The following is a 27,701-nucleotide window of genomic DNA, read 5'->3' on the forward strand; positions in this document are numbered from 1 at the left end:
TTTCACTCTTTTTTTTTTTTTTTTGAAATTTGAAACTGTTCGTTTTATGTTACCCCATTTCCAGTTTTTATATTAAAAAATAATTCTTTGAATTTATGGTGTGGCAGCCAGGAGGATATTAGTTTTGACATCTGTTTAGTAAGAATTTGGAAGTGGGTTGGAGATAAAGTTTTAGAGTCCTACTACTTAATTATTTCTTTGTTTCCCTCCTTACCGAATGCCTGCCCTGAAACTTTTTCCTACATTTCAATAAAGTGGAGGAAGGTTTACCTCCCAATTAACTGTGTAGAAGATGGGACAGGGGAGAACTATGGTGAATAATGAACTGCTTCCCAAATTTTAGTGGAATTACGTTAGCTTGGAAAGTAGTTGAAAGAAGATGTTGGTTTGCTTATTTGCTCCTCAATTTTGACTTGTTTCTAAAGACCAAGAGTGGATAGCTGGATCTACAGTCTCATAAATTTCTCTTCCAAAGGTGATTTGGTAGATATCCATATCCACTGGCAGTACTAGATATCCTGCCTTGCCTGCCGTACTTATAATTCAAAATATAAATTCTCCACCCCCACTAGGGGGAGTTTCCATTCAGTAACAAGTAAATTTTAATAGCAGTTGATTAAACAAAATGTATATCTTGTGCCACAATTCCTCACTGGTTTTGCTACTCCTCAAGATTATTTCCCTAGTAATATTATCTACAGTGCGTTGAATGATTGCTGTGTGACAGGAACGGTGCGGAAGCACGTTACCCGTATTATTATTATTATTTTTTTTTTTGCAACTTTATCAGATTGATAATATTTTATCCAAATTTTTCTGATGGGAGAAATTGATAACTAGAAAAGTTAAGTCGCCTGCTCGCTGTTAGAAAGCAAATCAAATGGTGGTATAAGAATCCATATCTATGTTTATCTTATTCCAAAACCTCTTCTTAACCCTATACTCTAGTACTTCTTCCCAGTTTTAGCTCCACCAGTGTCATGACAATCTCAGAACATTTAAATGAATTTTAATGTCATCAGTTATTGCCTGAAAGTGGTAGAGTTAAATGGAAAGCAAAAAGCGGAGGCATGGTAACTCAAAACTATGTTGATGAGCTGAAAAGGTGGGGAATTAGGCACAGTGTAAAACCAAGAGCTTAGATTTTTACATGTTAAGCCTAAGTGACCCCCAGTTGCTTAGTTTCTTTCTTTATAAAACAGATAAAATTAAGCAGGCAATTCAACACCTACCATTTATTGGAATCTTAAACATCAATAGTTATTAACTTGTTTACAGGTTGTTTTTGTAAGTGAATACTTAATATATTAGATGCTTTGAAAACTTGAGAAAAGTGTTATCTGTCTCTATAAAACATTACGTTTTAGCCATTACCCTAGAGCAGTGTTTTTCAGATGTCAGGTGTAACCCATTAAAAAAAAAAAACCCATTAGTGGTCCTAAAATCAATAGGTTGTTGTTAGGTGCTATCAAGTCACTTCCGACTCATAGTGACCCTGTGTACAACAGAAGGAAACACTGCCTGGTCCTGCGCCATCCTCAAAATTGTTACTGTGCCTGAGCCCATTGTTGCAGCCACTGTGTCAGTCCATCTTGTTGAGGGTCTTCCTTTTCTTTGCTGACCCTCTGCTTTACCAAGCATGAGGTCCTTCTCCAAGGACGGGTGTCTCCTGATAACATGTCCAAAGTAGGTGAGACCAAGTCTCACCATTGTGGCTTCTAAGGATCATTCCAGCTTTACTTCTTCCAAAACAGTTTTGTTCATTCTTCTGGCAGTCCATGGTGTATTCAATATTCTTTGCCAACACCATAGTTCAGAGGCATCAATGCTTTTTCGGTCTTCCTTATTCATTGTCCAGCCTTCACATCCGTGTGAGGCAGTTGAAAATACCATGGCTTGGGTCAGGTGTACCTTAATCCTCACTTTCGAGGCCTTTTGCAGCAGATTTGTCTGTTTGATTTCTTGACTGCTGCTTCTGTGGGCGTTGATTTTGGATCCAATTAAAATGAAATCCTTGACAACGTCAGTATTTTCTTCATTTATCATGATGTTGCTTATTGGTCCAGCAGTGGCCAATAAGTTGTGTCAGTATATACTAGACCACGACCAGCATTAAGGAAAAAAGTAGAGTCTAGAAAATTTCAGGATACACTGTTTATAATAAGGGTAAGTATTGTTTGTGAAACTTTTGTTTCAGTTAAGTCTGTGTGTACCAGGTTACGATATCATTTTTTTTTTACTGTGGGTTGCAAGTTTTAAAAGTTTGAAAAACACTGGCCTACAGATCTGTAGCATTTATCTGTGTTAACCAGGAGAGAAATTATAGTGAGATCACAAAAAGTTTTTGTAAAAGCAGATGACATCAAATACCATACTAGAACGTATACTCGATATTTTCTTTCTTTTAGCATTTTAAGAAACATACAGTCCCAAATCAAAATCTTCTTGGAGTGTATAGCTTAGCTATACAGAATTCACTTTGACATCAGTTTTTTTCTCTCCTCATTGTGTCAAAGTTAAAAATATACATGTACTATTCTCTGCTGGATATTCAGCCACAATTTTGCTCATTTTCAGAAGGCAGAGTGATGAGTTTCTGTCTATACCATCTAAGCCTCATGCTAGCTTAGTGTCATGGACTGAATTGTGTCCTCCAAAAATATGTGTCAACTTGGTTAGGCCATGATTCCCAGTATTCTTTGGTTGCCCTCCATTTTGTGATTGTAATTTGATGTTAAAGAGGATTAGGGTGGGACTCTAACACCTTTACCAGGTCACATCCCTGACCCAGTGTAAAGAGGGTTTCCCTGGGGTGTGGCCTGCATCACCTTTTATCTTTCAAGAGATAAAAAGGAAAGGAAAGCTAGCAAAGAGGGGGGACTTCATAGCACCAAGAAAGAAGCACCTTGAACAGAGCACATCCTTTGGACCTGGGGTTCCTGCGCAGAGAAACTCCTAGTCCAGGGGAAGATTGACAAGAATGACCTTCCTCCAGAGCTGACAGAGATAGAGCCTTCCCCTGGAGTGATGCTCTGAATTTGGACTTTTACCCTACTTTACTTTGAAAAAATGAATTTCTCTTTGTTAAAGCCATCCACTTGTGGTCTTTATGTTATGGCACCACTAGATGACTAAAACACTTAGATTTTGTATGATTTCTGGTTTGGAATCTCGTGAAGCCTTACTTTCAGTCATTTCCATTTGGTTGGTTCCATAGAACTTTAGCTCTGGAGATACCCGGAAGTGAATAAGAGATTTGCCAGGCAGCTTTCTATAACAGTACATAACTATTTTGTTCTTTTTAGTGGCTATTTAATTGTCTGTTTTATAAATCTATCATTTTCTTATTTAGTTCCTTAATGGTGTACATTTAGATTGTTTCCAGTTTTTCGTTATTACAGAGCTATAGGAAACGTTATCATCACATATCTTTGTGTACTTATGAGTATATCCATTAGACACTGCTGGCTCAAAGCAGAATTGCTGGTTCAAAAAAGATGTGCTTTTAAATTTTTGATAATATTGCCAAATTGGCCTTCACAAAGGTTGTACCAATTTACCACCACATGTATATGAAAATGCCTTTTTTTTTACAAGTGCTCTGTATTATAATCTGATATGTGAAGAATGAAAAAAATTCATCATAAGTAGAGTTGCATTTTTAAAGTTGTGAGATTGACCATATTTTCATATATTTATTGACTTTTTTCCAAAGGTGATTCTTTAGATGTCAGGCATGAGTGGTATCAGTGAATGTGGCTTCAAAACTTTGAAGAAATGGTGCTGTGAATGTAGGGTGTCACTTAAATGCCTGAAGTTGTAATGACCTCCTCTGCTTTCCGCCTTGACTCTTCTCACCCAATTTCAGGTGATCATGGAGGTCAGCTTGGCCTCCATGGGGCTGGTGGTGATGGAATACACGATGACACAGCAGGTGGAGAAGAAGGAGAAAACAGCCCAGATCCCCAACCCCAGCCTGGTCGGAAGACCCGGCGGGAAGCATGCACCTGTCCCTATTGTAAAGACAGTGAAGGAAGGTGAGTTTACCCACTCAGTCTCTTAAGAGTATAAGAAAGAAAAGTTAATGGGTTTGGATATAAGAGAAAGAGGATTAACTTTTTCAAGTTTAAGACTCAGCAGCTTTACAAAGGGATCAGAGATGGTACATTTGAATAGATTGTATTACAGGATCTTGGTTCCAGCTCTGGCTGTTTCATCCATTAAGACCTTGAACCTTAATAGGTGCCTGCTTTCACCTAGAGATAAGGAAATAAGGTGAGCCAGCAGGTCTGATAGTTGCTACCAAATGTCTGTTTTGAGATGGGTTTAACAAAGTTGCCTGCTAAACAGCCTTGTAAAGAAAAAGAAACTACGCCTACCTACCTACTGTAATGATTTTTTTTTTTTTTTATAGTGGCTATGTGGGAATCATAAGTTTTTTGAGCCTTTCGTTAAAATAGACAAAAATGCTTACTCCAGATAGAAAAATTTTCCATCAGAGAATCTAAAGTGTCCTACAGAGCAAAGGTCTGATGAATTTTTTCATTAGTAATACCTGTTATTTAATATCTCTAGAGAGTTCTAAATTCTTTTCCCTGTAGTGTCACTGCTTTTGAAAGATAATAGGAAGAGTAAACTAAGCCACTTGGTCTTTTAAATGCCTTTGAAAAATCTGTTAGAAGTTTTGTCCCAATACAAATAAGTACAAAAATACAAGAAACAGGAAAAGCACCAAAACAAAAAATAGTTTGAATTCTTTATAGGTTAACCCAAGTTACAGAAAAGGAGCCCTGGTGGCATAGTGGTTAAGGAGGTTGGCTCCTAACCAAAAGGTCGACAGTTCAAATCCACCAGCTGCTCCTTGGAAGCCCTACAGGGCAGTTATACTCTGTCCGGTAGGGTCACAGTGAGTCAGAACCAACTTGACGGCACCTAACCACAACCATAAGTCACAGGAAAAGCAAAGTCCTCCTGAGTCAAAAGTACTGAGTAAAGTACAGTTTCTCTCTAGCAGAGCTTAAAGTGGATTTAAGTTTCTGAAGGAAATCGTCTGATTTCCACCTAAGTGTGATTTCATTTTTGTTAGGGTTTTTTTTCCCCTGCCAATAACGTGCTGTTAAAACCCAAGTAAAATCCCTGTTGGAAATCTCCCCAGTGCCTACTAATGGATCACACATGGAATAAATTGGTCTGACAAAAAAAAACCTTGCAGAACTAATTCTTGAGAGAACCTTGGGATCTCTTTATACAGGGAATTTTTCTTTATATACTTTGAATTAGTTAGGTTTCTTCCCTACTGGATATTTGCTCTTTTCTGCTCTCCTTTTGCTTAATCAGTTTTGATGTTCTCTTTTTTTAACTTAGATCCAACCCATCCTTTTCTTCCACTGAAATCACTAATACTGTCCCAGCTTTTCAGTTTTCAGTCTTCACCATTTTTACCTCTTGACCCTTATTCTAGGAGAAAATTTATATAGTTGCAAAATATTATATTTTCCTTAAAGTTCTCCACCAGGTCTTAAAAAGAAAACTCTTGCTCATTAAGTAAGTTCCCAGCCCAAAATATCACCAAAATCACAGTATTTCCTTGGATTGAGACTTAAACTTCCTGAAAATTTCAAGAAAATGCCTCACCAACTGCACAAGTCCCACGAGAAATATCCAAACATTCAAACATCAAAATTAAGCACCCAGAAGAACTAGATGGTGTTACTACCAGCGGCTCTGACAGGGATCACAATAGAGGGTCCTGGACAGAGCAGGAGAAGAATGTAAAACACAATTCAAATTCACAAAAAAAGGCCAGACTTAGTGGTCTGACAGAGACTGAAGAATCCCCAAGACTATGGTCTTGGACACCCTGCTAACTCAGAACTGAAGCCACTGCCAAAGGCTACTTTTCAGCCAAAGATTATACAGACGTATAAAATAAAAAATAACACAGTTGAGGAATGTGCTTCTTAGTTCAGTCAAGTATACGAGACCAAATGGGCAATACCTGCCCAAAAGCAAAGGTGAGAAGGCAGGAAAGGACAGGAAAACTGGATGAATGGACACAGGGAACCCGGGGTGGAAAGGGAAAGGAGGAGAATGCTGACACATTGTGGGGAATGCAACCAATGTCACAAAAACAATTTGTGTATAAATTTTTGAGTGAGAAACTCATTTTGCGCTGTAAACTTAGACCTAAAGGACAATAAAGTTTACCCTCCCCCCCAAAAAAAAAATTGATTAAGCAACAGTAGAGGAGGAAAGCACAAATATCCATTAGAGAACAAACCTACAACTTGAATTTGGGGTGTTAAGAACCATAATCAAATAAAGATTTATCTTCTGATACTAAAGAAAAGCCCTTTTTTAAAATAATAATTTGCGTTAGTTTTGAGTGGGTTAAGTAGTTGCTCTTGATGCTTTGTGGTTTAATTCTGTCTCTAGAATAAATGATAAATAATTGTGTCCTCACTTGCAGGGGCTCTGGGGACCCTGGCAAAAAGAAACAGCACATTTGTCACATCCAAGGTTGTGGCAAAGTATATGGCAAGACCTCACACCTAAGGGCACACTTGCGTTGGCACACAGGCGAGAGACCATTCATGTGTACCTGGTCATACTGTGGAAAACGCTTCACACGCTCAGATGAGCTGCAGAGGCACAAACGTACACACACAGGTGAGTAGAAACCAGAGGAAGAAAGAAATAATAATAGACCAAAATAGAAAGATATAAAATATACGTATGAAATAACTAAAAAATTAAGAAAAACATACATTAGAAACTGAATATATGAGCCACAAATGGAATTGGGGTTAATCTGGAAAACGTTCAAGAAGAAAGAAGCTAGGGTTTTGAGTGGAATTTTGAAGGGGGAGAGTTGACCCATTATTCTTCATGGTTTCTGTTTTGCTTTAACTTTCTGCTAAGTTCCACCTTCCTTACTGAGTGAGTACTCCCCAGCTTTATATTATTTTTCTCTCCCAAAAAGCAAAAAAGGCAGCTTTCTCTTGTTCTTATCATCTTATTCTGCCTAATATAGTTTAGTGGCAGTGAATCGGGCCAGGGTATCCCCACTTCTTACGATGTCAACTTTCTTACCTTCTTTTTCTTCCTTTATGTAGGTGAAAAGAAATTTGCCTGCCCTGAGTGTCCCAAGCGCTTCATGAGGAGTGACCATCTGTCAAAGCATATCAAGACCCACCAGAATAAGAAAGGGGGCCCCGGTGTAGCCCTGAGTGTGGGCACTTTGCCCCTGGACAGTGGGGCAGGTTCAGAAGGCAGTGGCACTGCCACTCCTTCAGCTCTTATTACCACCAATATGGTAGCCATGGAGGCCATCTGTCCTGAGGGTATTGCTCGTCTTGCCAACAGTGGCATCAACGTCATGCAGGTGGCGGATCTGCAGTCCATTAATATCAGTGGCAATGGCTTCTGAGATCAGGCTCCCGGGGCCAGAGACATATATGGGCCATACCCATCAACCCCGGGATGTAAGGTAGCATGGGTCCAAGAGACATGTGGGAGAGAGAGCCATGAGGCATTAACATGTATGGTGGTGGGATGAATTGGGGGAGGGATGCGAGAGAAAAGATGGGGTCTTGGCACCCACCTGTATCATCAGTGGCTCCTTGAAGTGTGAAACTAGTGAAAATTCTGTTGGTGCCACCCTTTGATGAGCATTTGTTTGACCCCAGACAGTTTCCTCTTACACTTCTTACCCCAGCCTCCCCTTCCTGCCTTTCCCATCTTAGCTCCCCCATGATGGATTCCCCTCCCCTTTCCTAAAGCCATCATGCCTTGATAAATATATATGATCATTGAAATACTTTTTAACAAAAAACAGATTCTATATTATATATATAAATATATATATATAAAGATATATAGAGATGCATTCACAGGGGTTGGCTGGGAGGAGGAAGGAGACCATTCTGTGACCAAAATACCTTGGTCATTTTTTATATTGCCTTATTTCCCTATGGCTGAGCCTTGTTGTGACACATCAAGCTTTTCTGTAGATGTTGTCCTGGCTTCTCACCAGATTAAGCATTCATATGCTCTGCTTTTAGTTTATATATACATACATAATGTTTTCCTCTCTTAATTTTGTCTTTATTTGGGATCAGCTTCTTGTGCTCCTTTCCTGATTCAATCTCCCCTTCTCTTACCTGATCACGTCATGTTTTATTTTTGGTAGTGATCCCTGAACGATACTCTTCTGTCAATATTTTAAGTCCTTAGTCCTAGCAGCAGAACAGAGAAGCCTTGAAGCCCAGGCTGATGCTTGAGGTAGCTGTGGAGGGAGTGTTTAAAAAACTACTGACGCAGGCACCCTGTTGGCGCTGGAGAGTCAAGGCACCTCCCTTCCCTAGCTGCTCTAAGCATCGAGATTCAGAAGTTTTCTATATAAATGGAGAAGAGACCCTCTGAAGGTGATAATCTGGGATCAGAATGAATAAACTGTCCAAAGATGGTTAAATAATAGATAGGGGTTTCAATGGGAAAACGATGTGTTCAGAAAAGGAGGTGATTCAGAGTAGTTGGATTCAGGAGTTAGTGGAGTATTTGGACTTTTGTACAGCTGTCTTCCTTCCAAGGTAGCTCTAGGCTTTGTTGTGTGGGCTTTGTGTTCTCATTCTGAAAGGAAATACATTTCTTTCGAACATCTTCAGAGTTTCTTTCCCATTGAGTTACTAAGGAGCATCAGCTAATGAATCTGTTGTGGGTTTCCATTCTGTAGAGCTCCAGAGCATGTACTAGTGGCAAGGCAGTGGTTCTTATGTTCTCTTCCCTTAACTCTTCCTGTATGTACTTGGGTGGTTCTTAAGGGAAAAGGAAGCACAGGATCATGGGAGTGATAGCCCAGAACAAAAAGAAATCTTGTCTTACCACTGTGGTTTACAGGAGAGATTGGGAGAAATCATCCTGCTTTTCTACATGGCCTGATTCCAGAAGAGACTGATCCAAAAATTACAGCGGCAGGGAACTCTTGGTGCATTTGGCACTAAGATTTAAATGCAACCAGAATTGTCCTCAAGGCCCAGCCATTAAAGCATTGTCTCTCTTGACCTTCTGGTATCTTGTCAGAGAGCTTTTCACTGTGAGGAAGTGTGGAAATGACTGTGCGTATGTGTGTAATCTGTTAGATTGGGGGATAGGTTTTCTGTTAGCCAATTCTAAAAGAGACCTGCAATAAAAATTTACCCTGATCTGATAGAAAGTGAAGTTTTTGTGTATGACTGTGTTCGAATGTGTGTTCGTGCCTGTATATATCTACACACGGATGAAACATTATATTTGAAATTGTTAGAAAGTAAATCAAATCCAGATCAAATGCCTTTCAGGCCCATTACCTAGAAATCTATCTTAAAACCTGGGTATGTTCCTGAAGTCATTTCTTTGCTTATGCTAAATCAGCTGTAATTATGAATGGGGGCTGTTCTACTGCACTTTTAAAAGAGGAAGCTGTTTTTGTGTTTGAAAGTGAAACCAGCATCCAGATCTATGGCAGAGTCCTAGTTCTTTTCATAAGTCTTTTTGCCTTGGCTACAGATAGATGATGCTGTGATTCTATTATATATTTTATATAAAATCCATCTAAATTAGGGTTTGGATAAGTTTGTATTGTTGTTGTTTAACCTAATATAGAATAATTGTTAATATTCTCAGCAATAGTTCACTTCATTTGGTCCTTTCTCGCAGACTGAATCCTGTTTGCAATACTCAGGAACTATTGCAAGGAGCTTTCCCCAGATCTAATTCATTAACGCTAAAGTAAAAGGCATGCATGCACAGCCACTATGAAACCCTCATTTCTCTACTGAAAGGTGGAATTCAGAACCTATTATTTTATGTCTGTAATCATGTACTTTGGCATCTTTTGGAGGAAAGGGCAGGATAACTCACAGGAGTGTGTAGTGTTTTGCTCTAGAGCATTTCAAGGAATGAAATCTCCAATATGAAATTATTGCATATAAACTAGCTTGATGCTGAGGACTGCAAGATTTTTGATGGTTAATTGATGATGTTGATTCTCTTTTGGATGGAAAGCTGCTGGTTTATCCTCAACCTACTTCATTAGCATTACTGTAAGTGAATTTATATTAAATTCTTCTTTCCGCTTTCCTTATTCCCTTCTCACCAAGGAAGCTCCAGATTCAGTATCTTAGTTAGCCCCAAAACTGAAACAGCTTCTGCTTTTGTCTCCCAGCAGCAGTGAGCCACTGTCTTTTCCACAGGAAGTTAGGAGTTTACATTCCTTCAGTCAGGAGCTCATTACTGAAAATTCCCTTTCCCTGAATTTTTGGCCAGCAGAAATTAATGGAACTGACAGGCATATTGATTCTGTTTTTTTTTTTTTATTAGTTTTTTTTAATGACCAAACCTTGCAGGGGTAGGTTACCCAGAGGAGTAGTAATATTAAGGCACTCATACACTTATCCTTTCAAGTTACCCATTCGTGCTCATCTGTTCATCACATTTGTCTCACTTTTAAACCAGAGCAGTAACAACCCATACCATCTTCCTTCAGGGGCCTCCCAGCTGGTATAGCTGTGGGTGCTGTGAAGATATGCAATTTAATGGATGTTTCTCAGCCTGGTTCAGAGTAAATAGAACCCTTGATCCCAGAAAGTATAGACTGAAGTGTGGGGTAAAGATTATGATTGGGGGAGGGTTGGAGACAAAAGCTGTAAATTACTATGGCTGATTTATTTCTACTATATACATATATATATTTTTTGCTTTTGTATATCCTATATAGGAAACTAAGCATTGTATTTTTTTAACAAATCTGAGAAAGCACTATGAACTGCAGGTGTTCGACTTTCAGAATATATTTTGTATTGTTGATATCTTCACGTTATGTGAATACTGGAATTTGCAGATCTTTGCTAGGACGCAATAAATTTATATACTATTTGAGGGGTTCTTCTAGGGGTGCGCATCACGCCCCTGTTTGCTTTGGGGGAGCCCCGGTGCTACTTGCTTAAAGTTTTCATTCGATTGTAAGTATCTTGATGCCTTTTGGACCTTGGGATCAGATCAAAAGATTTTTGGAAATTACATACCAAGGAAATGAGGATAGTGTAGCTGCCTGAAGTGAGGGTCCCTTTTTATAGCTCTGCTTCTCCTGTCTGAAGCTGGGTAGTCTTTTGCGGCTGGGAGGAGAATCCTGAAATCTCAGAGTTTCATCTCCCTTAGAAGAGAGCCAGTAACTGTGTGCAAGGATGAAAGGTAGAAGCAGTAGCTTTGGGGAAAGGGAGGGAGGAGGATATGGCACTTCTCCAACCCCGGAAAACATTGCTTTTGAAATCTGCTGATAAAATATGGGCAGGTTATTACTTTTGTTTGGGAGCCTGTGCTCTCTCTGGTGCCTCTCTTGGCTCTACTCCTGGGGTACAGACCTCTTCTAGGAGGATGAGCAGACCAGCTTTGAGGTTGACCTGTTTCTTTTCTTTGTCTGCCTTCCCTAAACACCAGTCCCCAGGAAGACGGTAAGCAGCCCTAAGCTTAAATTCCTACTCCCTCTTCCAGATTTGGCTCACTTGCCTCAGATTGAAGGCTGGGAAAGGAAAAGAAGGGAGTCCTTGGCTTCATTTCTCCCTACATCTTCTCCAGTCTGACTTCCCCAAACCCAAAAAGATTTCCTTCTCAATGTTCATTTGAGAGAAATGAGTATTTTGTTCCATTTTACCCTTTCCTCATCATCGAACAGTCCCGGCCTTCCTTGTCTCTGCTAAGGAAACAGATACGATGATCTGTCCCGCAGCTCCCCTAAGTTCCAGCTCAGTATTGGAAAAACGGGGTTAGGTTGGGGCTTCAGGTAATGAGGACTTTGTTGCTACCTCTCCTGGGGTGTGTGTTTTCCTATATTTCACCTTCAGGAATTACACTGTGCCTTCACCTGGGGGATGGGCTTCCTCCACTTTGTCGGCAACTGCCCTTGAACGGTGTGGACAAGGGCAGGCCTTCATATTTCTGCTTACCCTTTTCTCCCAATGGCATCCATAGCCTTCACCAGAATCTAGGGCATATAGACTTTGGGGAAAATATGCTGAGATTGACTGAGAATACCCCTTCTACACATACCCATGGCAGCTGCCCTAGGGCCTGCTTCCTCTTCCCTCCTCTGTCATCCTCTGGGGGAAGGGGCGGTGCTCCAATCTCTGGTGCCTAAAACAAGTTTATTTCTCTCTTAACACTGGCAATAACCAGTCTCCATACCACTGTTGCCTTTTTAAACCTCTTAATAATCTCATGCTGTGTTTGTTGTTGGTTCCAATCTGATTATCACCAGGGCTGTGTGGGGAAATACTTTTAAATGCACTCTCATCTTTCTTGGGCTTTTTTTTTTTTCTCTCTCTTTTCCTTGGTCTTGTGTATGTATGAAGCTAATCTCTTGTCTTTCAGTTTCTTCCTGCTCTCTTATATCTTCCTGTCTTGTCTCCCCCCCTACCTTTTTTCTCTGGGTGTTTTGGGGCTCTCTCTCTCTTTTTTTTTTTTTTTTTTGCCTTTTTGTACAAAGATTAGTTTCAATGTAGTCTGTAGCTTCTTTGTAAACCAATTAAAAAAAAGTTTTTTAATAAAAAGCCATGTCTCTGGTGTGTTGAGGGTTGGGAATGGGGGAAAGAATATGGTTATTATAACTTCAAATTCGGAAACCAACAAAGGTTTCCAGCTACAATATGTTGTGCTTCCATACATGTTAATCAGTGCAGCTGTACCACACTTACCAGGTAAGCAATCCCACGGCCAGGTTAGTGTGTCACAACTTCATAGAAATGTGGAGGACCAAGAGGATGGAGGCAGCCCCAACTTTTTTTAATAAACTTTTTTTTAAACAAATTTGGGGATAATTTTAGATTTATAGAAAAGTTGCAAAAATTGTACAGAGAGTTTTCATATACCCCTCACTCAGTTTCCGCTATTGTTAACATTAGCATGGTACATGTGTCAAAACTAAGAAGCTGACATTGGTACATTAGCTCAACTCCAGACTTTATTTGGGTTTCACCAGTTTTTACAATGATGTTACCCCAGTCTGGTCTGTGACGTTTCTCTTGTTTTTCATGACCTTGACAGTCTTGAGGAGTATTGCCCATGTGTCTTTTAGACTATCCCCTACTCTGGGTTTGTCTAATGTTTTTCTCGTAAGACTGAGCTTATGGGTTTTTGGAAAGAATACCAGAGAGGTGAGGTGCCCTCTCATCATAATGTATCAGGGGTATGTGATATTCACATGACATCGGTGATGATAACCTTCATTGCTTGGTTAAGGTAGTGTTGCCAGGTCTCCCCACTGTAAGTTAATGATTTTTTTCTCCCTGCTCTATTCTTAGGGAGCAAATCAGTAAATCTCGCCCAGCCTCAATGGGGTTGGGGTAGGGGTACTAAGCTTTACTTCCTGGAGAGGGTAATGTATACATATCCAGAATTCTGTAAGGAAGATTCGTCTGTTTATTCAATCATTTATATTAGCATGAATTCATGTACATTTATTTTATACTTTGGGTTATAATCCGTTACTATGTTATTGCTCACATTGTCCCAGCTTTGGCCATTGGGTTGGCTCCTATGTCCCTTTGACATGTCCCTATTCTTTTGCTTTTTGGGCTTTTTCTTGCTTTCTGATACACAAGATGCTTTAGGCTTATAAATTCCTGCACCAACCCTAGAATAAGCCTTTTTCGTTTTTTTTTTTATTTTTACAAGGGGCCTTGGTATGTACATTCAGTTAATACAAACCAGCATTTAACATGATTTAATCTGGACTGTGTCCCCTCTGAAATTGAAATTGAAGTTCCTGATAGCCTTTCCAATTTCCCATCAGGCTATGGCTTTCCCTTTCTACCCATCAAAGAATCCTTGGCCAGTTTATACTATGGTTAAAAAAGGCAGCTCTGCCACTAAGTACTTAATAGTTTGGTGAGTGAGACAGATAGCATTAATTGCGGGCTTCCCAACCCTGACCCCATTCTCCGCAGATGACTTGCCTCTTTCTCAATGGAGAAAATGGAAGCATGAATTTCCTTAAACGTCTTCATTTTACTACAAAAGGAAACCCTGGTAGCGTAGTGATTAAGTGCTACGGGTCGGCAGTTTGAATCCTCCAAACTCTGGGGCAGTTCTACTCTGTCCTATAGGGTCGCTATGAGTCAGAATTGACTCGACGGCACTGGGTTTTTCCTACAAACATATGTACAGTCACAAGTCTACACGGCCCCTCTCCTTTTTTTTTTTTTTTTTTCTTTTCCTAGGAGAGAAATATTCTTTTGCAGGGCCCCTCCTGCCGCTTGGCTATCAACCCCATTTTATTTGACTTCCTTTTGTTCTTTGTTTCACTGATATTTTCACCTTGTATCTTCAGTCTCTCCATTTGGTTCTCTTTTGTCAGCCCGCAAGCATAGTTAAATCACTCCCCGACCCTGTTTTGAAAAAACTTTTCTGCTTCCTCTTCAAGCTACTGATTTAATTCTATTTCCAAAATTACTGAAAGTAGTTTACACTCTTTCTTTCTTTCTTTGTTCAGCCCTCAGGCCACTGCATACTTTGTTCAGTACCCATCATATACCAACATTTTTCTCATACATATCATAACCTGGCAGCCAGGTCCAGTGATCTGGGTCTTTGGCCTCTTAGACTTCTCTGCAACAATGTACCACTGTTTACAACCCCATCTTAAAGCTTTCTTCCCATAGAATGTGAAACTGATACTCACCTGGTTCTGTTTTTCTGAATATTCTTTTTATTCTTTATGTTGTGTGTGTCAAGTCAATTCTGGTTCACAGCGACCCAAGGTGACAAAAGTAGAACTGCTTCATAGGATTTCCTAGGCTATAATCTTTATGGAAGAAACCCTGGTGGTACAGTGGTTAAGCACAGGACTGCTAACCAAAAGGTCAGCAGTTCGGATCCACCAGCCGCTCTGCTGGAAAGGTGTGGCAGTCTGCTACCTTAATAATTTACAGCCTGGAAACTGTATGGGCCAGTTCCACTCTGGCCTATCCTGTGGCCGTTGAATGGATTCATTGTAAGTTGGAATCGACTTGATGACAATGGGTTTTTTGGGGGGTTTTAATCTTTACAGGTGCAGGGAGCAGATCTCCAGGTCTTTTCTCCTGCAGAGAGGCTGGTGGGTTTGAACCACCAGACCTTTTGGTTAGTGTTTAATCTTTACCACCATGAGATTCTCCTTCTTAAAATTTTTTTTTTTTTTTTTTTTTTACTTCTAATTGTCCCTTGAACGTCGGTGTTCCTTGTCTTTCACCCTTTCCTTTACCTTTCTCACCCTTAAACAAGTCCCACCCACTCTTTAGCTATTTATATACATGTTGGGTACTCCTAAATCCTAAAGCCCTAACTTTTCTCTTGACCTGAAACCTGCCGACTGGACTTCTTCATTTGAATGTCCTACAGATAATTCAGACTCAACATGTGAAAAGAGGAAATAACCCTTATGTTCCCTATCTCCCTTGAAAGCATTACCTTCCCTTGATCACTCATACTTGAAACCTCAAAGTCATCTTTTACTTCTCTCACATTTGATTACCAAATCCTGACAATTCTACCTAGACAATGTATCTCAAAATTTTCCCTTTTAATTTTTATTTTCACTGTCCAGTAGTCTAGTACTCACCTTGGTTACTGCTCAGGTCTTAGGTCTTGTAATTAATTTCCCTGTTTTTAGTCTTCCTGAGCTCCAGTCATCCACCTTCCACATTGCCACCAGGCCTCTGCTTAAACTTTACTTTTAGGAAAAGGCTGAACTCCTTGATACAGAATTGAAGGCCTTTCCAATCTGATTCCAGTCTACCCTTCTAAGGTGATTTTCTGCCTTATATACCCGATCTCTCCTGCTCACTGTCCCCTCTTCAGCACCCCCACCAAACTATACACACATGCACACACTTTGTGTTCACCACCCTGCTTCTGTCTAAAATAACCACCTTTCTCTTGTTACATCATTGTTTACCTGTGAGACATGATTTAAATATCCCTTTCTTTATGAAACCCTCTGGGCATATTTCTTCCCTTTTTTTTATGCCCTAGGCAGAATTAGCTTATTTCATCTTTCTGCTTGTATATTTCATTGCTCATACCCCTAGTATGACACAGAATATTCTGGTTGCTTATTGATATACCTGCCTGCCTTTCTCAACCATGAGCTATGGGCAGGGATCACAGCTCTATCTTTGTACGGGCAGGACCTAATTAAGTACCTTTTTAAGACTGGGACCTACTAGATACTTGCTGAATTGAATGAATAGCCAGCTCACTGTATCCCTGTAGTCAGTGGGGTCAAAGGTAAATTATTGGGCCATTGCAGGCTTGAATTGGGGAACCCTAATGAAAATTCCTGGGTGGTGCAAAAGGTTGACTTGCTCAGCTGCTAACACGAAGGTTGGAGATTCAAGTTCACCCAGAGGCACCTGGGATCTACTTCCAAAAAATCAGCCGTTGAAAACCCTGTGGAACACAGTTCTCTGACACACATGGGGTCACCATGAGTCAGAATTGACAGCAACTGTTAATGAAGTTCCTTGTGTATGTGGAATCCAGGAAGCCTTTACTCTTCCCTTGAGGTCATTTCTCTGGACCTTCCTAATCCCTCAGCTTTCAGGTTCTTTCTCTATCACCATCTTAATTTTAAGTCCTGATCACCCAGAGCAGGTGTAGTTCCCATAAACTTGGAGGGAATGTCTGTCTTTGAGAAGGGTAATTATCTAAGGCCATGGGGTACGGAGACTTACTTCCTGCCTCTTATCCCTGCTCCCACTCTGAGGAGATAAAGTCTCCTGAGATACTCCAGACATAAGAAGCTATTTATCCTTCCATTCCTCCTCCTTGTCCCCCAGACCTATCTGATCTGAGAGCTGGTAAAGGAAGATGATGCCAGAAGTAAGAATAACATTCCACCGTCCTGTCAGGGCCCTGCAGACTCCTGGAGGGGCTGACAGAAAGATAGGCAGTAGTCCACTTGCCCCTAGCTCTGGTCATTCCTCCAGCTTCTGCTTCACAACTATTGTAGCTTTTGCCCTCTCTTTTCATCCAGGCTACCCCAGGAGAAAGGTCCTAGAATTAAAGTTAGTACTCAGACCCTCATGCCTGGTCCAAACTAGTTAATTCCCAGAAAGGGTTCCCAGGCAGCCACCAGGGGGACAGAAGGCTAGGAGAAAAAAAAAAATTTAGCAGGGAACTAATTCCCTCTGACCCTAATTCTCATGGAACCCAGCTGCTCACAGGTGTGGAAATAATTACCTATTACGTTGCTTCTTAACGCCAGGGAAGAGCCAGACGGAGCTGGACTTCGGTTGCTGCGTTGTGACACAAGCCATAGACCTCTCCTTCCATCTCCCTGCTGACATCCCTTCACATTTTATAGCTTCTGCAACTTAGGGAGGTGTAGGATGTGTGTTATTCATCACTGGAGGCGTCCTCTGCCCCCTCACCACAGCCTGAATTTCTCCTATGTCTGCTGACCTCTGGTGGTGGTAGTTTGAACTATATCCTCTTTTCCTAGTTAGTGGGCTGCTGGCAGGTAGTGTGGTGTATATTTTCTCCACAATCCAAAGTCAAATATTCAAGTATTAAATGCATTTTGATTGCTGAATTTTGTTATTTGTTTTTAGGCAGGATGATATAATGCAAAGAGCAGAGCCTGGGCTTTGGAGTCAGACTGTTGTTTTTGTGTGCCATCAAATCAGTTCTGACTCATGGCAATGCTATAGGGCAGAGTAACCTGCCCCAAAGGGTTTCCTTGGCTGAAATCTTTATGGCATCAGATCGCCAGGTCTTTTCTCCTGCTTAGAGGCTGGTGGGTTCGAACTGCTGACCTTTAGGGCTCCTGGAGTCAGACTTATCTAGGTTCAAATCCCAGCTCTATTTTCTAGCAGAGTGACTTTGGGCAGGTTACCTAAACTCAGCGTTTTCACCTATGTAGTGAAGATAATGAACATCTCAGTGGGAGAATTAGATGAGGTGATTGTAAAATGCATAGCACTAGCTGTTCCTAGTATGCAGTAGGTGCTCAGTAAAAAAAAAAAAAGTTTACCTCTTCAATAATGGTGATTTGTTCAGTGTGTGACTCGATGTGATTTTTTTGTATTGTGGTAAAATACGCATAATATAAAATTTACCTTCATAACCATTCTCAGTGTGATTTTTAAACTCTGAGAAGTTTTATATAAATGCTTCCTGATTCTGAGTTTGGAAAGTGAGGTCAATTCTAATTGTTGTTAGGTGCTGCTGAGTTGGTTCTGACTCATAGCGACCCTATCTACAACAGAACGAAACACTGCCCAGTCTTGGCACCATTCTCATGATTGTTGCTATTTTGAGCCCATTGTTGCAGCCACTGTGTCAATCCATCTCGTTGAGGGTCTTCCTCATTTTCAGTGACCCTCTACTTTAGCAAGCATGATGTCCTTCCCCAGGGACTGGGCCCTCCTGATAACTTGTCCAAAGTACGTGAGACGAAGTCTCTCCATCCTTGCTTCTAAGGAGCATTCTGGCTGTACTTCTTCCAAGACAGTTTTGTTCATTCTTCTCGCAGTCCATGGTATATTCAATATTGTTTGCCAACCCAATAATTCAAAGACATCAATTCTTCTTCGGTCTTCTTATTCATTGTTCAGCTTTCACGTGCATATGAAGTGATTGAAAATACCATGGCTTGGGGCCATGGTCCTCAAAGTGACGTCTTTGCTTTTTAGCTTTAAAGAGGTCCTATGAGTCGAAATTGACTCGACGGCAATGGGTTTGTTTTTTTTTGTTTGTTTGTAACAGATTTGCCCATTTGATTTCTTGACTGCTGCTTCCATGGGTGTTGATTGTGGATCCAAGTAAAATGAAATCCTTGACAACGTCAATATTTTCTGTGTTTATCATGATGTTCTTAATGGTCCAGTTGTGAGGATTTTTGTTTTCTTTATATTGAGGTGTAATCCATACTGTGAAGAGGATTTGAAGCACTTACTGATGAAGATCAAAGACTACAGCCTTCAGTATGGATTACAATTCTAATTATGTGCTGTGAAGGCCCTTCTGGCTGTGTGCCTCCCTCTGGGGACTGCAGACCTAAGCCCTGAAAACATAAATTAGAAAGGATCTTGGGTACTGCTGAGTGGATTTGAGCACTGGTGCATACTTAGGTTTCCAGCCTGAGAAGGGCTGACAGAGACCAGCACCTTCTTCCAGGGTCATCAAAGGGCAGAGGTTTGAACTCAGGCATCACTGGGTTCTCAGCTTGGCCCCCTCCTCTAGCTATTCAGAGAAAAGAAGAGGTAGCTGAAGAGGCTGGAGGTTATGAGATTGGTTCTCTGCTCCTCCCTTTTCTTCCCTGTTATCCCCCACAACCACCCTCTCCTCCACAGCAGCCGTCTCCCCCACAGAAACTAGGATAGGAGCAAGGGAGGCGGAGTTGGGGACTGAGGGGTGGAAAAGCCCACAGTGCCCAGTATCTGAAGGAAACTCTGGAGGAGGGCAGCTGTTCTCCTCCTGCTGCCATTTTCAGCAAGATGCTGGGGACTCTGGGGCTTTGGGCACTGCTTCCAGCAGCTGTGCAGGGTAAGTGTCTACGGGGAGGGGCGGGGTCTTTCCACCCACCCAGTGAAGGAAAAGGGCACTTGAAGTAGCAGCCAAGGAGGGTGAGCAGGGTGGGTGAGTGAGGGAGAAGGATAGAGCTATGTATCCCCATGTTAGCGGCGGGGGGGGGGGGGTCAGGTTCCAGGCCTCTGCTGACCCTATTTGCTCCTTTGGCTTTATAGGCTGACTCTGGGATATAAAACATGTTTGATCTTTCCTTTTGGCTGCTGTTTTTGCCCCTGCACTCACTCCCATCTTGAACCCTCTCCTTTCCCCATCCTGGGCTGCAGCACCCCCAAGAAAGCGAACCTGTGTATTTTTTGAAGCCCCTGGTGTACGGGGAAGTGCAAAGACACTTGGGGAGCTGCTAGATGCAGGACCAGGGCCCCCCAGGGTTATCCGCTGCCTCTACAGCCACTGCTGCTTTGGGATCTGGAACTTGACCCAAGACCAGGCACAAGTGGAAATGCAAGGTGAATGGCAAAGTATATGGCAGGTGATAACCATGGTGGGAGACAGGAGCATCCTTGGGAGGGGGGTGGCAGCAGAGGGGGAAGAGGAGAAATGGAATGTGTAGAGCAAAAGAAAGGCCCACGTGAGATGGAAGGGATGCCTCTGACAGGGAAAGAATTTATCCTTTCTGTTCTCAGACCCCATTACGCTCTCTCTCTCCTCTTAATCCCACGCTATCAGGATGTCGAGACAGTGATGAGCCAGGCTGTGAGTCCCCCCATTGTGACCCAACCCCCCGAGCCCACCCCAGCCCCGGCTCTATTCTCTTCACCTGCTCCTGTGGCACTGACTTCTGCAATGCCAATTACAGCCATCTGCCTCCTTTGGGGAGCCCTGGGACTCCTGGCTCCCAGGGTCCCCAGACTGCCCCAGGTAGCCATCCTCATGGGTGCTGGAGCTGAGTGGGGGTTGGGGCCCAGGGTAGGAAAAACAGTAGAACCAAGGGCTACTTCTCACCCTACCCCCGCCCCTTGCTTTTCTCTCCTGGCCTTGAGAAGTTGGTTGCCTTGGTGACCAGGAGATACAGTGCTTGTGACCAGGGCAGAGGTGGGTGGAGAAGCAAGCACTCTGAGGAGGGGGAGAGGAGCAGTGGGCGGGTTTGAGGCAGGGCTCACCAGCCTACGTTCTTGCTTTGATGTCCAGGCGAGTCCATCTGGATGGCGCTGGTGCTGCTGGGGCTGTTCCTCCTCCTCCTGCTGCTTCTGGGTAGCATCATCTTGAGTATTAATTTGCCCCATCCCTCTCTGCTGACCCCAAGACACTTTTCCAAAGCACTGACCCCACTCCAGGCTCCCCTGACTCCATGGTCCTGGGATCTCTAGCCTGACCTCATTACCTCTCATAAAGCTCCCTCTCCACAACCCCCCATTCCCTGTCCCTGCGCCTGTGCACCCTGACCCCAAGGTCCTTCTCTGCTCCAGGCATGCTACAGCGAAAGGCCTGCAGAGTGCGAGGGGGACCAGAACCAGAGCCAGATTCAAGCAGAGACTGGAGTGAGGAGCTGCCAGAGCTGCCAGAGCTGTGCTTCTCCCAGGTGCCCAGGAAGGAGGGAAAGGCTTCTTGGGCACTCCCGGAGGTTATGCTGGGGAGGGAGCCTGGCCCTGGCACTAGCTCAAAGGCCCGCACCCAGCATCATATTCCCACCAGGTCCTGCGGGAAGGAGGCCATGCGGTGGTGTGGGCCGGGAGACTGCACGGGGAGCCGGTAGCTATCAAGGCCTTCCCCCCGAGGGCTGTGGCCCAGTTCCGAACTGAGCGAGCGTTGTATGAGCTGCCAGGCCTAAAGCATGAGCACATTGTCCGCTTTATCACCGCCAGCCGGGGGAGCCCTGGCCCCCTGCCCTGTGGGCCCCTACTGGTGCTGGAACTGCACCCCAAGGTAAGGATCCAGGAATGTATATATGTGTGGCGGAGGAGGGGGGCGCCGGATGGCAGCGGAGACCCTGTCCATGCTTATTTTTCTGCCTCAGATTTTCTTCAAAACATTAAAAACAAAAGAATACACATGAATTATTTTAACCCATACAATATAGATAAGGAAAGGGAGAAATCAAAACAGTTCACATTTCCAATCTTAAAGAAAGCCATTGTTAAAGAAATACCTCCAGGCATAGCCCTCCAAACTCATTCAAATATTCATTCAACAAATATATATGACCCATCTGTCAGGCTCTGTGCTAAGTGCTGGGGAAAACATACTCAGTCCCTGCCTGTACAGATTTTATGGACTAACCGGGGAGACAGAAATGGATCAAATAAACACAAAAATATCAAATGTGCTAAGTGCTATGAAAGAGAGGGCTATGGTAACGTAAGAGAGAACAAATAATGAGGAGACTTGGCTTAGTCTGGGGTACAGGGAAGGCTTTCCTAAGGGGTGATGGCTGAGCAGGATCTGGAGGGGAGGTGAAAGTTAATGGTGGTAGTGAGTAGAGGGTAGAACCAGGGTGGGCAATTACCCTGTGAGAGAAGGGGAACCCTGGCCAGCTCCAGGACGACTGAAGATGAGGGAGAGGACAATAAGCAAGAAGAAGGAAGAGGAAAAGGCAGACAGGGTCAGACCACCACCATTCGTCTTATGGACCTGCTAAGGCTTTTGGACTTTAAGCTGGCTTTAGCTTCTATATATCCCTCGTGGCTCAGTGGTTAAGAGCTTGGCTGCTAACCATGAAGGCTGGCAGTTCTAATCCACTAGCTGCTCTTTGGAAACCTTATGGAGCAGTTCTACTCTGTGTACAGAATAGACTCCATAGGAACAGGTTTACTGTCTACTTTGTACTAGGCATTGCACTAGGCACTCTGAACACATTTTCATACTTAACCTTCACACAAACACTGTGAGGTAGCAATTATTACCCACATGGGGCTCAGGAAAGGGAAATTATTTGTCCAGGGTCTGTGTGACACTGGAGGCTGGCTCATTGTCATGTGTTATGGTACAGCTTTTCTCCTGTTAACCCCTCCATCAGGACTTTTTCTCTGTCCATGTGGAAGACCCCTGCACAACTCCCTCGCTTCACTGTAGCTCAATCCCTTCAAGCTATTTTAGTGCTGAATGCAGTGGCCCCTTCCTGGACTTTATTACCACCTGCAGCTGCTCTGGAGTCTCTCAGTGGCACAAACAGTTGAGCACTACTAGTCACATAGGGTTGGTGGTTTGAATCTACCTGGAGGCAACTCAGAAGAAAGGCCTGGCTATTTACTTCAGAAAGATCACAACCATTGGGGTGCCATGAGTCAGAATAGAAGGCAACTTTTTTTTTTTTGGTGAAAAAGTACACAACAGAACATTCAATTTTTTTTTTTTTTTTGTAGCGGCTCCACCTCTGAAATCTTAAGTTCTGGAAAGTCCTCTCTGATCACATATCACAAGGCCCAGCTAAAAAATAGCTTAAAAAAAAAAAATTAATTCTCCTACTTAATGCCCCACAGCACTCAGTTTATTCTCCCAGCATCACGTTTTCCCACATTCTATATTTATACGTTTTCATTACCTCTTACCTGTCCCTGAGCTTCCTGAGGTATTCATCTTGGTGTCTGAACACAGTTACTGGCACACCGAGGTGCTCAATGTTTGTTGAACAAGGAACTCTATTGCTCCTTCCCTTCTAATTCCCACTCACTCTCTCACCCACTGTTCTACCCATCTGTGTCTACACAGGCCTGATCCTTCAGGCCAGGTGATTAACTGAGGATACCCCTGCCTAGCTTGCCTTAGTCTCACCCCTTCTGTTTCTGCCTCGTCCCAGCTCTCTGAGGCAGTAAAGGGTGGTAGTTAATAGTGAGTGACTCCAGAATCAGACTACTTGGACTCACACTCCACTTCTCTGTCACCAAGTGACTTCAAGCAAGTTTACTTAAATCTCTCTACACCTCCTCATCTGTAAAATGGGGAGATAAGAGTACCCATGCTACAGTTTGTTGTAAGGATTATAGCACCAGCCTTGGAAATCCAATGTGGCAGTTCTACTCTGTCCTGTAGGGTCACTATCAGTTGGAATCAACTTCATGGCAGTGGGTTTGGTTTTGGGTTTAAACTAGCACAGGACCTGGCTCAGTGAGTAAGTGCTCGGTACACTTGAGCTATAGTTATTATTTTTCCCGTCACTCTGATTTGTGCATGTTCTCACCCCTCCACTGTCTGTTGCTTTGGCCTGGATTTCAGCGTGTCTGTCTGCTGGAAGACGCAAGAGGGATGCCTGTGAATTGATCTCTGCTCCCTGGAATAGATCAGCCCCTTTCAGCTCTGTGTGTCCCCTGTTCTCCCTGCTTCTCCTCAGGGTTCCCTGTGCCACTACCTGACCCAGCATACCAGTGACTGGGGAAGCTCCCTGCAGATGGCACTGTCCCTGGCCCAGGGCCTGGCATTTCTCCATGAGGAACGCTGGCAAGATGGTAGGTGACCTGGGACTAGGAAGCCAGGGGAGTCAGGAACCACACTGCTATGTTTCTGATTCTCCCTTAGTTTGGAGGGGAAAGATTAGGTCAAAAGTGAAAGGAAAAAGATCCTTGATCCTTTGACCTTGGATTCCCCCACAGGTCAATATAAACCAGGTATTGCCCACCGAGACCTGAGTAGCCAGAATGTACTCATTCGGGAAGATGGGTCGTGCGCCATTGGAGACCTGGGCCTCGCCTTGGTGCTCCCTGGCCTCACTCAGCCCCCTGCCTGGGCCCCTACTCAACACCAAGGCCCAGCTACTATCATGGAGGTGAATACTCTGGGTAGAGGTGAGGCCCATGATGCTGGTGGTAGTACTGATGGAGATATGACTGTTGCTGTGGCAACAGGACAGCATGCCTACAGTGTCTGGGACATAGCTGAGTCTGTAGTTGGGGGAATGTTGCATGGAACCAACGTAGTGTTGAGGGTTGCCACGGAGATGACACTTGACACTCCTCACTTGCTCTCCAGGCTGGCACCCAGAGGTATATGGCACCAGAGCTCTTAGACAAGACTCTGGACCTACAGGACTGGGGCACAGCCCTCCGGCGAGCTGATGTTTACTCTCTGGCCTTGCTCCTGTGGGAGATACTGAGCCGCTGCCCAGATTTGCAGCCCGGTAAGGATGGGTGGGAAGGAGCCTTGATGGCACAGTGGTTAAGTGCTCAGTTGCTAACCGAAAGGTCAGCAGCTCAAACCCACCAGCTGCTCCACAGGAGAAAGACATGGCAGTCTGTTTTCATAAAGATTTACAGCCTCAGAAACTCTATGGGGCACTTCTACTCTGTCTTAAAGGATTGCTATGAGTCAGAATTGACTCGATGGCAGTGGGTTTTCAGGATGAGTGGGACAGTGGTGCCCCACCCACCCACTCAAGCCCCACCTACCTACTGACATGGTTCCTAGGAAGCCCGGCCCTTCTCCCCCTTGGCCTCTCCACATAGGAGGCACCCCCAGGGCTAACTGACATCTATACCCTGTGCCTTTTCCCAGACAGCAGACCGCCATCCTTCCAACTGGCCTATGAGGCAGAGTTGGGCAGCACCCCCACCACCTGCGAGCTATGGGCCTTGGCAGTGGAAGAGAGAAGGCGCCCCTACATCCCATCCACCTGGCACTGCTTTGCCATGGTAAGAGACCACAGACTGGCTGGCTGGGGACCTGGAGAATGGGGCTGGGCATGGCATCAAGGACTTCTATGCAGAGCCAGCCCATCTACTCCTATCTTCTGTCATCTTCAACCACTCCTTGACTCACGTTCAGCCAGAGCCAGGCAAACTTGCTCAAACTTGCTTACATCCTCAGTTCACTCTCTTCTACCCGATATCTCACACACCCATTCTGTGCACCTGAGACACAAACCTCCTGATCACCTTTGCCCAGTATGTCTCAGCCCTCTTCATCCTTGGTTAGCTCTGTTCTTCAGTTCCCTTCTCCAGGAAGCCCTCCCTGGCTTTGCTTCTGCCCTGAGTTCTACCCCCAAGATGGTTCCTGTCCTGGTACATTGGAGCCCAAAATTAACTCCCCATTCTGTCTTCTCTATTCATGTTCCTGCCTGTGACCGAATAAAAGCCAGGTCTTGGCATAAAGAAATGACCTCACAGTGAAATTTCAGGCATCTGCACAATTTCCTAACATGATGCCCCTTGCCCTGCTACCTGTCTGAGATTTCCACTAAACAAGCGTCTGTTGGATCAGGCAACAGAGGCCTAGGTGTTGTCTCCAGAAGACCCTGATTGCTCAAGAGAAAGGAGAATAATTTCCCATTAGCATGTTAAGCTTTTTAGCATAATGGTGCTAAGATGAAAAAGTGGACCCCGTGGAAGCCACCCAAAGACCCTTCCATAGGGAACAAGGTGCAGGAAGCTGGGTTTCAGGGTCGGGGAGGAAAAGGGGGCTCTAGAAAGGATCAGAAGTGGAGTGTTGAAAACAGGGGTGTGGTGGACACTGAAGATGCTCTTTAACCCCCGAGCACTTGGCGCCACTCAGGATCCGGGGTCAAACCTGCCTCCTGGTCATCCCTCCCAGGAACCTGGTGGGCTGCAGGAGCTCCTAGAGGACTGTTGGGATGCAGATCCGGAAGCACGGCTGACGGCTGAGTGTGTGCAGCAGCGCCTGGCCGCCCTGGCCCATCCTTAAGAGGCCCACCCCTGCCCAGAGTGCTGTCCACACAGCCGCCTACCTCTCTGCCCAGAAGACTGTCCCTCAACTCCTGCCCTCTGTTATGCTCCCTTGTAGGTCTCACCTGAGAGTCTGCCACTGCAGCATTCAACAAGGCCCTCTTCCAGGAATCCTTAACCTGCCTGTACCATGTCTCATGTGTAAATATGCAGTTTACATGTAACCTATGTACACGCAGACATAAATGTGGTGATCGTATGCCCGTCTGGTTTCCCACTTGCTGATCCTTAGACCCTTCTGTGGGCATCCAGTCCACTGCAGTCCTGGCCGGTGACTGAGGGTAGGTGTGTGCAAGAAAGAATTAAAGTCAACTTTCCTGACTCCATGTGCTGGGGCCTTCCTCTGTTCCTGTGATCCTGGGCTCCTCATGTCCCTCCTGCTTTTTCTTCACCAGAACCATTTATTTGCTGGGATCTCATGCTGGGAACTGGGGAAAGATGAAATAATAAAATGAAATTGCTACCCTGAAGGTACTCAGAAACCTGCAACTCACTTTGTTGAGGTTCTGTCCAGTGTCCTGGGAGTAACAGGAGAGGCACATTCTAGACTTGAATGGGTCAAGGAGGGCCTCACAGAGCACAGGATGCTTGAGCTGAGTGTTTAATGAGCCGAAGTTTTACAGAGCATGTGGGGGCAGTAGGGCATTCCTGGCCCAGTGAGGTGTTATATCACCTGGTGGGTTAAGAAACCACAAGTAATCTTGATGGCAAAAGTGTAGGGTATGTGATGGGGGGTGTGATGTTTAAGACTGTGTGTCAACTTGGCTGGGCCATGATTCTCCGTATTTATGTAGGATCACTCCCCATGATGGAATCTGCTGTTAGTAGCCAATCAGTTGAAGGGGCGTTTCCTTGGGGGTGTGGCCTGCATCTGAATATAAGCAGACATTCTGGCTTTTTGCTCACTCTGGATCCTGCGGCTGCCTCCTGTTCATCTGACCTCTGGTTCTTGGGACTTGCACTGTCCAGCTTATGTGCTGATCCTGGGATTCATTGATCTTCACTGCCTGTGAGCTGGAGCCCTGCCCTCTGACCTGCTGATCCTGGGTTCGGCAGTCCCTGAAGCTACGTGTATCAGGAGAAGCCTTGTGGTCTTGCCTGCCAATCTTGGGATTTGTCAATCTCCACAGCCTGTGAGCAAGAGCCCTGCCCTCCAACCAGCCAATCTTGGGCTTGCCAGCCCCTGTGGGTATGTGAATCAAGAGAAACCTCTATCCTGATCCACAGACTTGGGACGTTCCAGACTCTACAATTGCATTGAGCCATTTCTTTGATATAAATCTCTCTCTATATATAATTATAGGCTTTACTGGTTTTGCTGTTCTAGAGAACCCAGCCTAAGAGAGGGAGACAGGAGAGGTGAGGTGACATGGAGAACTGTACGCAAGGTCTTGAAGCCCTGCTGAGAAGTTCTTTCACCTTTTTTTAATATAATTTATTTTTGTTGTTGTAAGAATATACACAGAAGGATATACACGAGTTCAATAG

The 27,701-nt window shown here is 43.9% G+C and overlaps 2 protein-coding genes across 4 annotated transcripts in view; both read left to right on the forward strand.

Annotated features, from left to right (window-relative positions):
• Window positions 1-10,779, forward strand: part of SP1 (Sp1 transcription factor) — a 36,553-nt gene extending 25,774 nt beyond the window's left edge. Inside the window, exons 4-6 of the mRNA XM_049883271.1 lie at window positions 3,869-4,037; window positions 6,470-6,669; window positions 7,116-10,779. Coding sequence (XP_049739228.1) covers window positions 3,869-4,037; window positions 6,470-6,669; window positions 7,116-7,429 — 683 coding nt within the window. The 3' untranslated portion in view covers window positions 7,430-10,779. The remainder of the gene's footprint in view (window positions 1-3,868; window positions 4,038-6,469; window positions 6,670-7,115) is intronic.
• A 96-nt stretch (window positions 10,780-10,875) lies between these two features.
• Window positions 10,876-26,695, forward strand: AMHR2 (anti-Mullerian hormone receptor type 2). Of its 3 annotated transcripts, none has more exons than XM_049883272.1 (11): window positions 10,876-19,560; window positions 19,869-20,051; window positions 20,272-20,463; window positions 20,734-20,796; window positions 21,012-21,124; window positions 21,238-21,468; window positions 23,870-23,984; window positions 24,129-24,301; window positions 24,505-24,652; window positions 25,027-25,163; window positions 26,062-26,695. In XM_049883272.1, the coding sequence occupies exons 1-11, from the start codon at window positions 19,512-19,514 to the stop codon at window positions 26,170-26,172; spliced, it is 1,515 nt and encodes a 504-aa protein (XP_049739229.1). In that variant the 5' UTR covers window positions 10,876-19,511; the 3' UTR covers window positions 26,173-26,695. The 3 variants fall into 3 exon arrangements, with proteins under 3 accessions (XP_049739229.1, XP_049739231.1, XP_049739230.1); XM_049883274.1 differs by having other exon boundaries at window positions 25,031-25,163; window positions 26,062-26,183; XM_049883273.1 differs by lacking the exon at window positions 24,505-24,652 and having other exon boundaries at window positions 26,062-26,183.
• The last annotated feature ends 1,006 nt before the right edge of the window (window positions 26,696-27,701 follow it).

Source organism: Elephas maximus, chromosome 4 (assembly GCF_024166365.1).
Source record: "Elephas maximus indicus isolate mEleMax1 chromosome 4, mEleMax1 primary haplotype, whole genome shotgun sequence".
NCBI lineage: Eukaryota > Metazoa > Chordata > Mammalia > Proboscidea > Elephantidae > Elephas > Elephas maximus.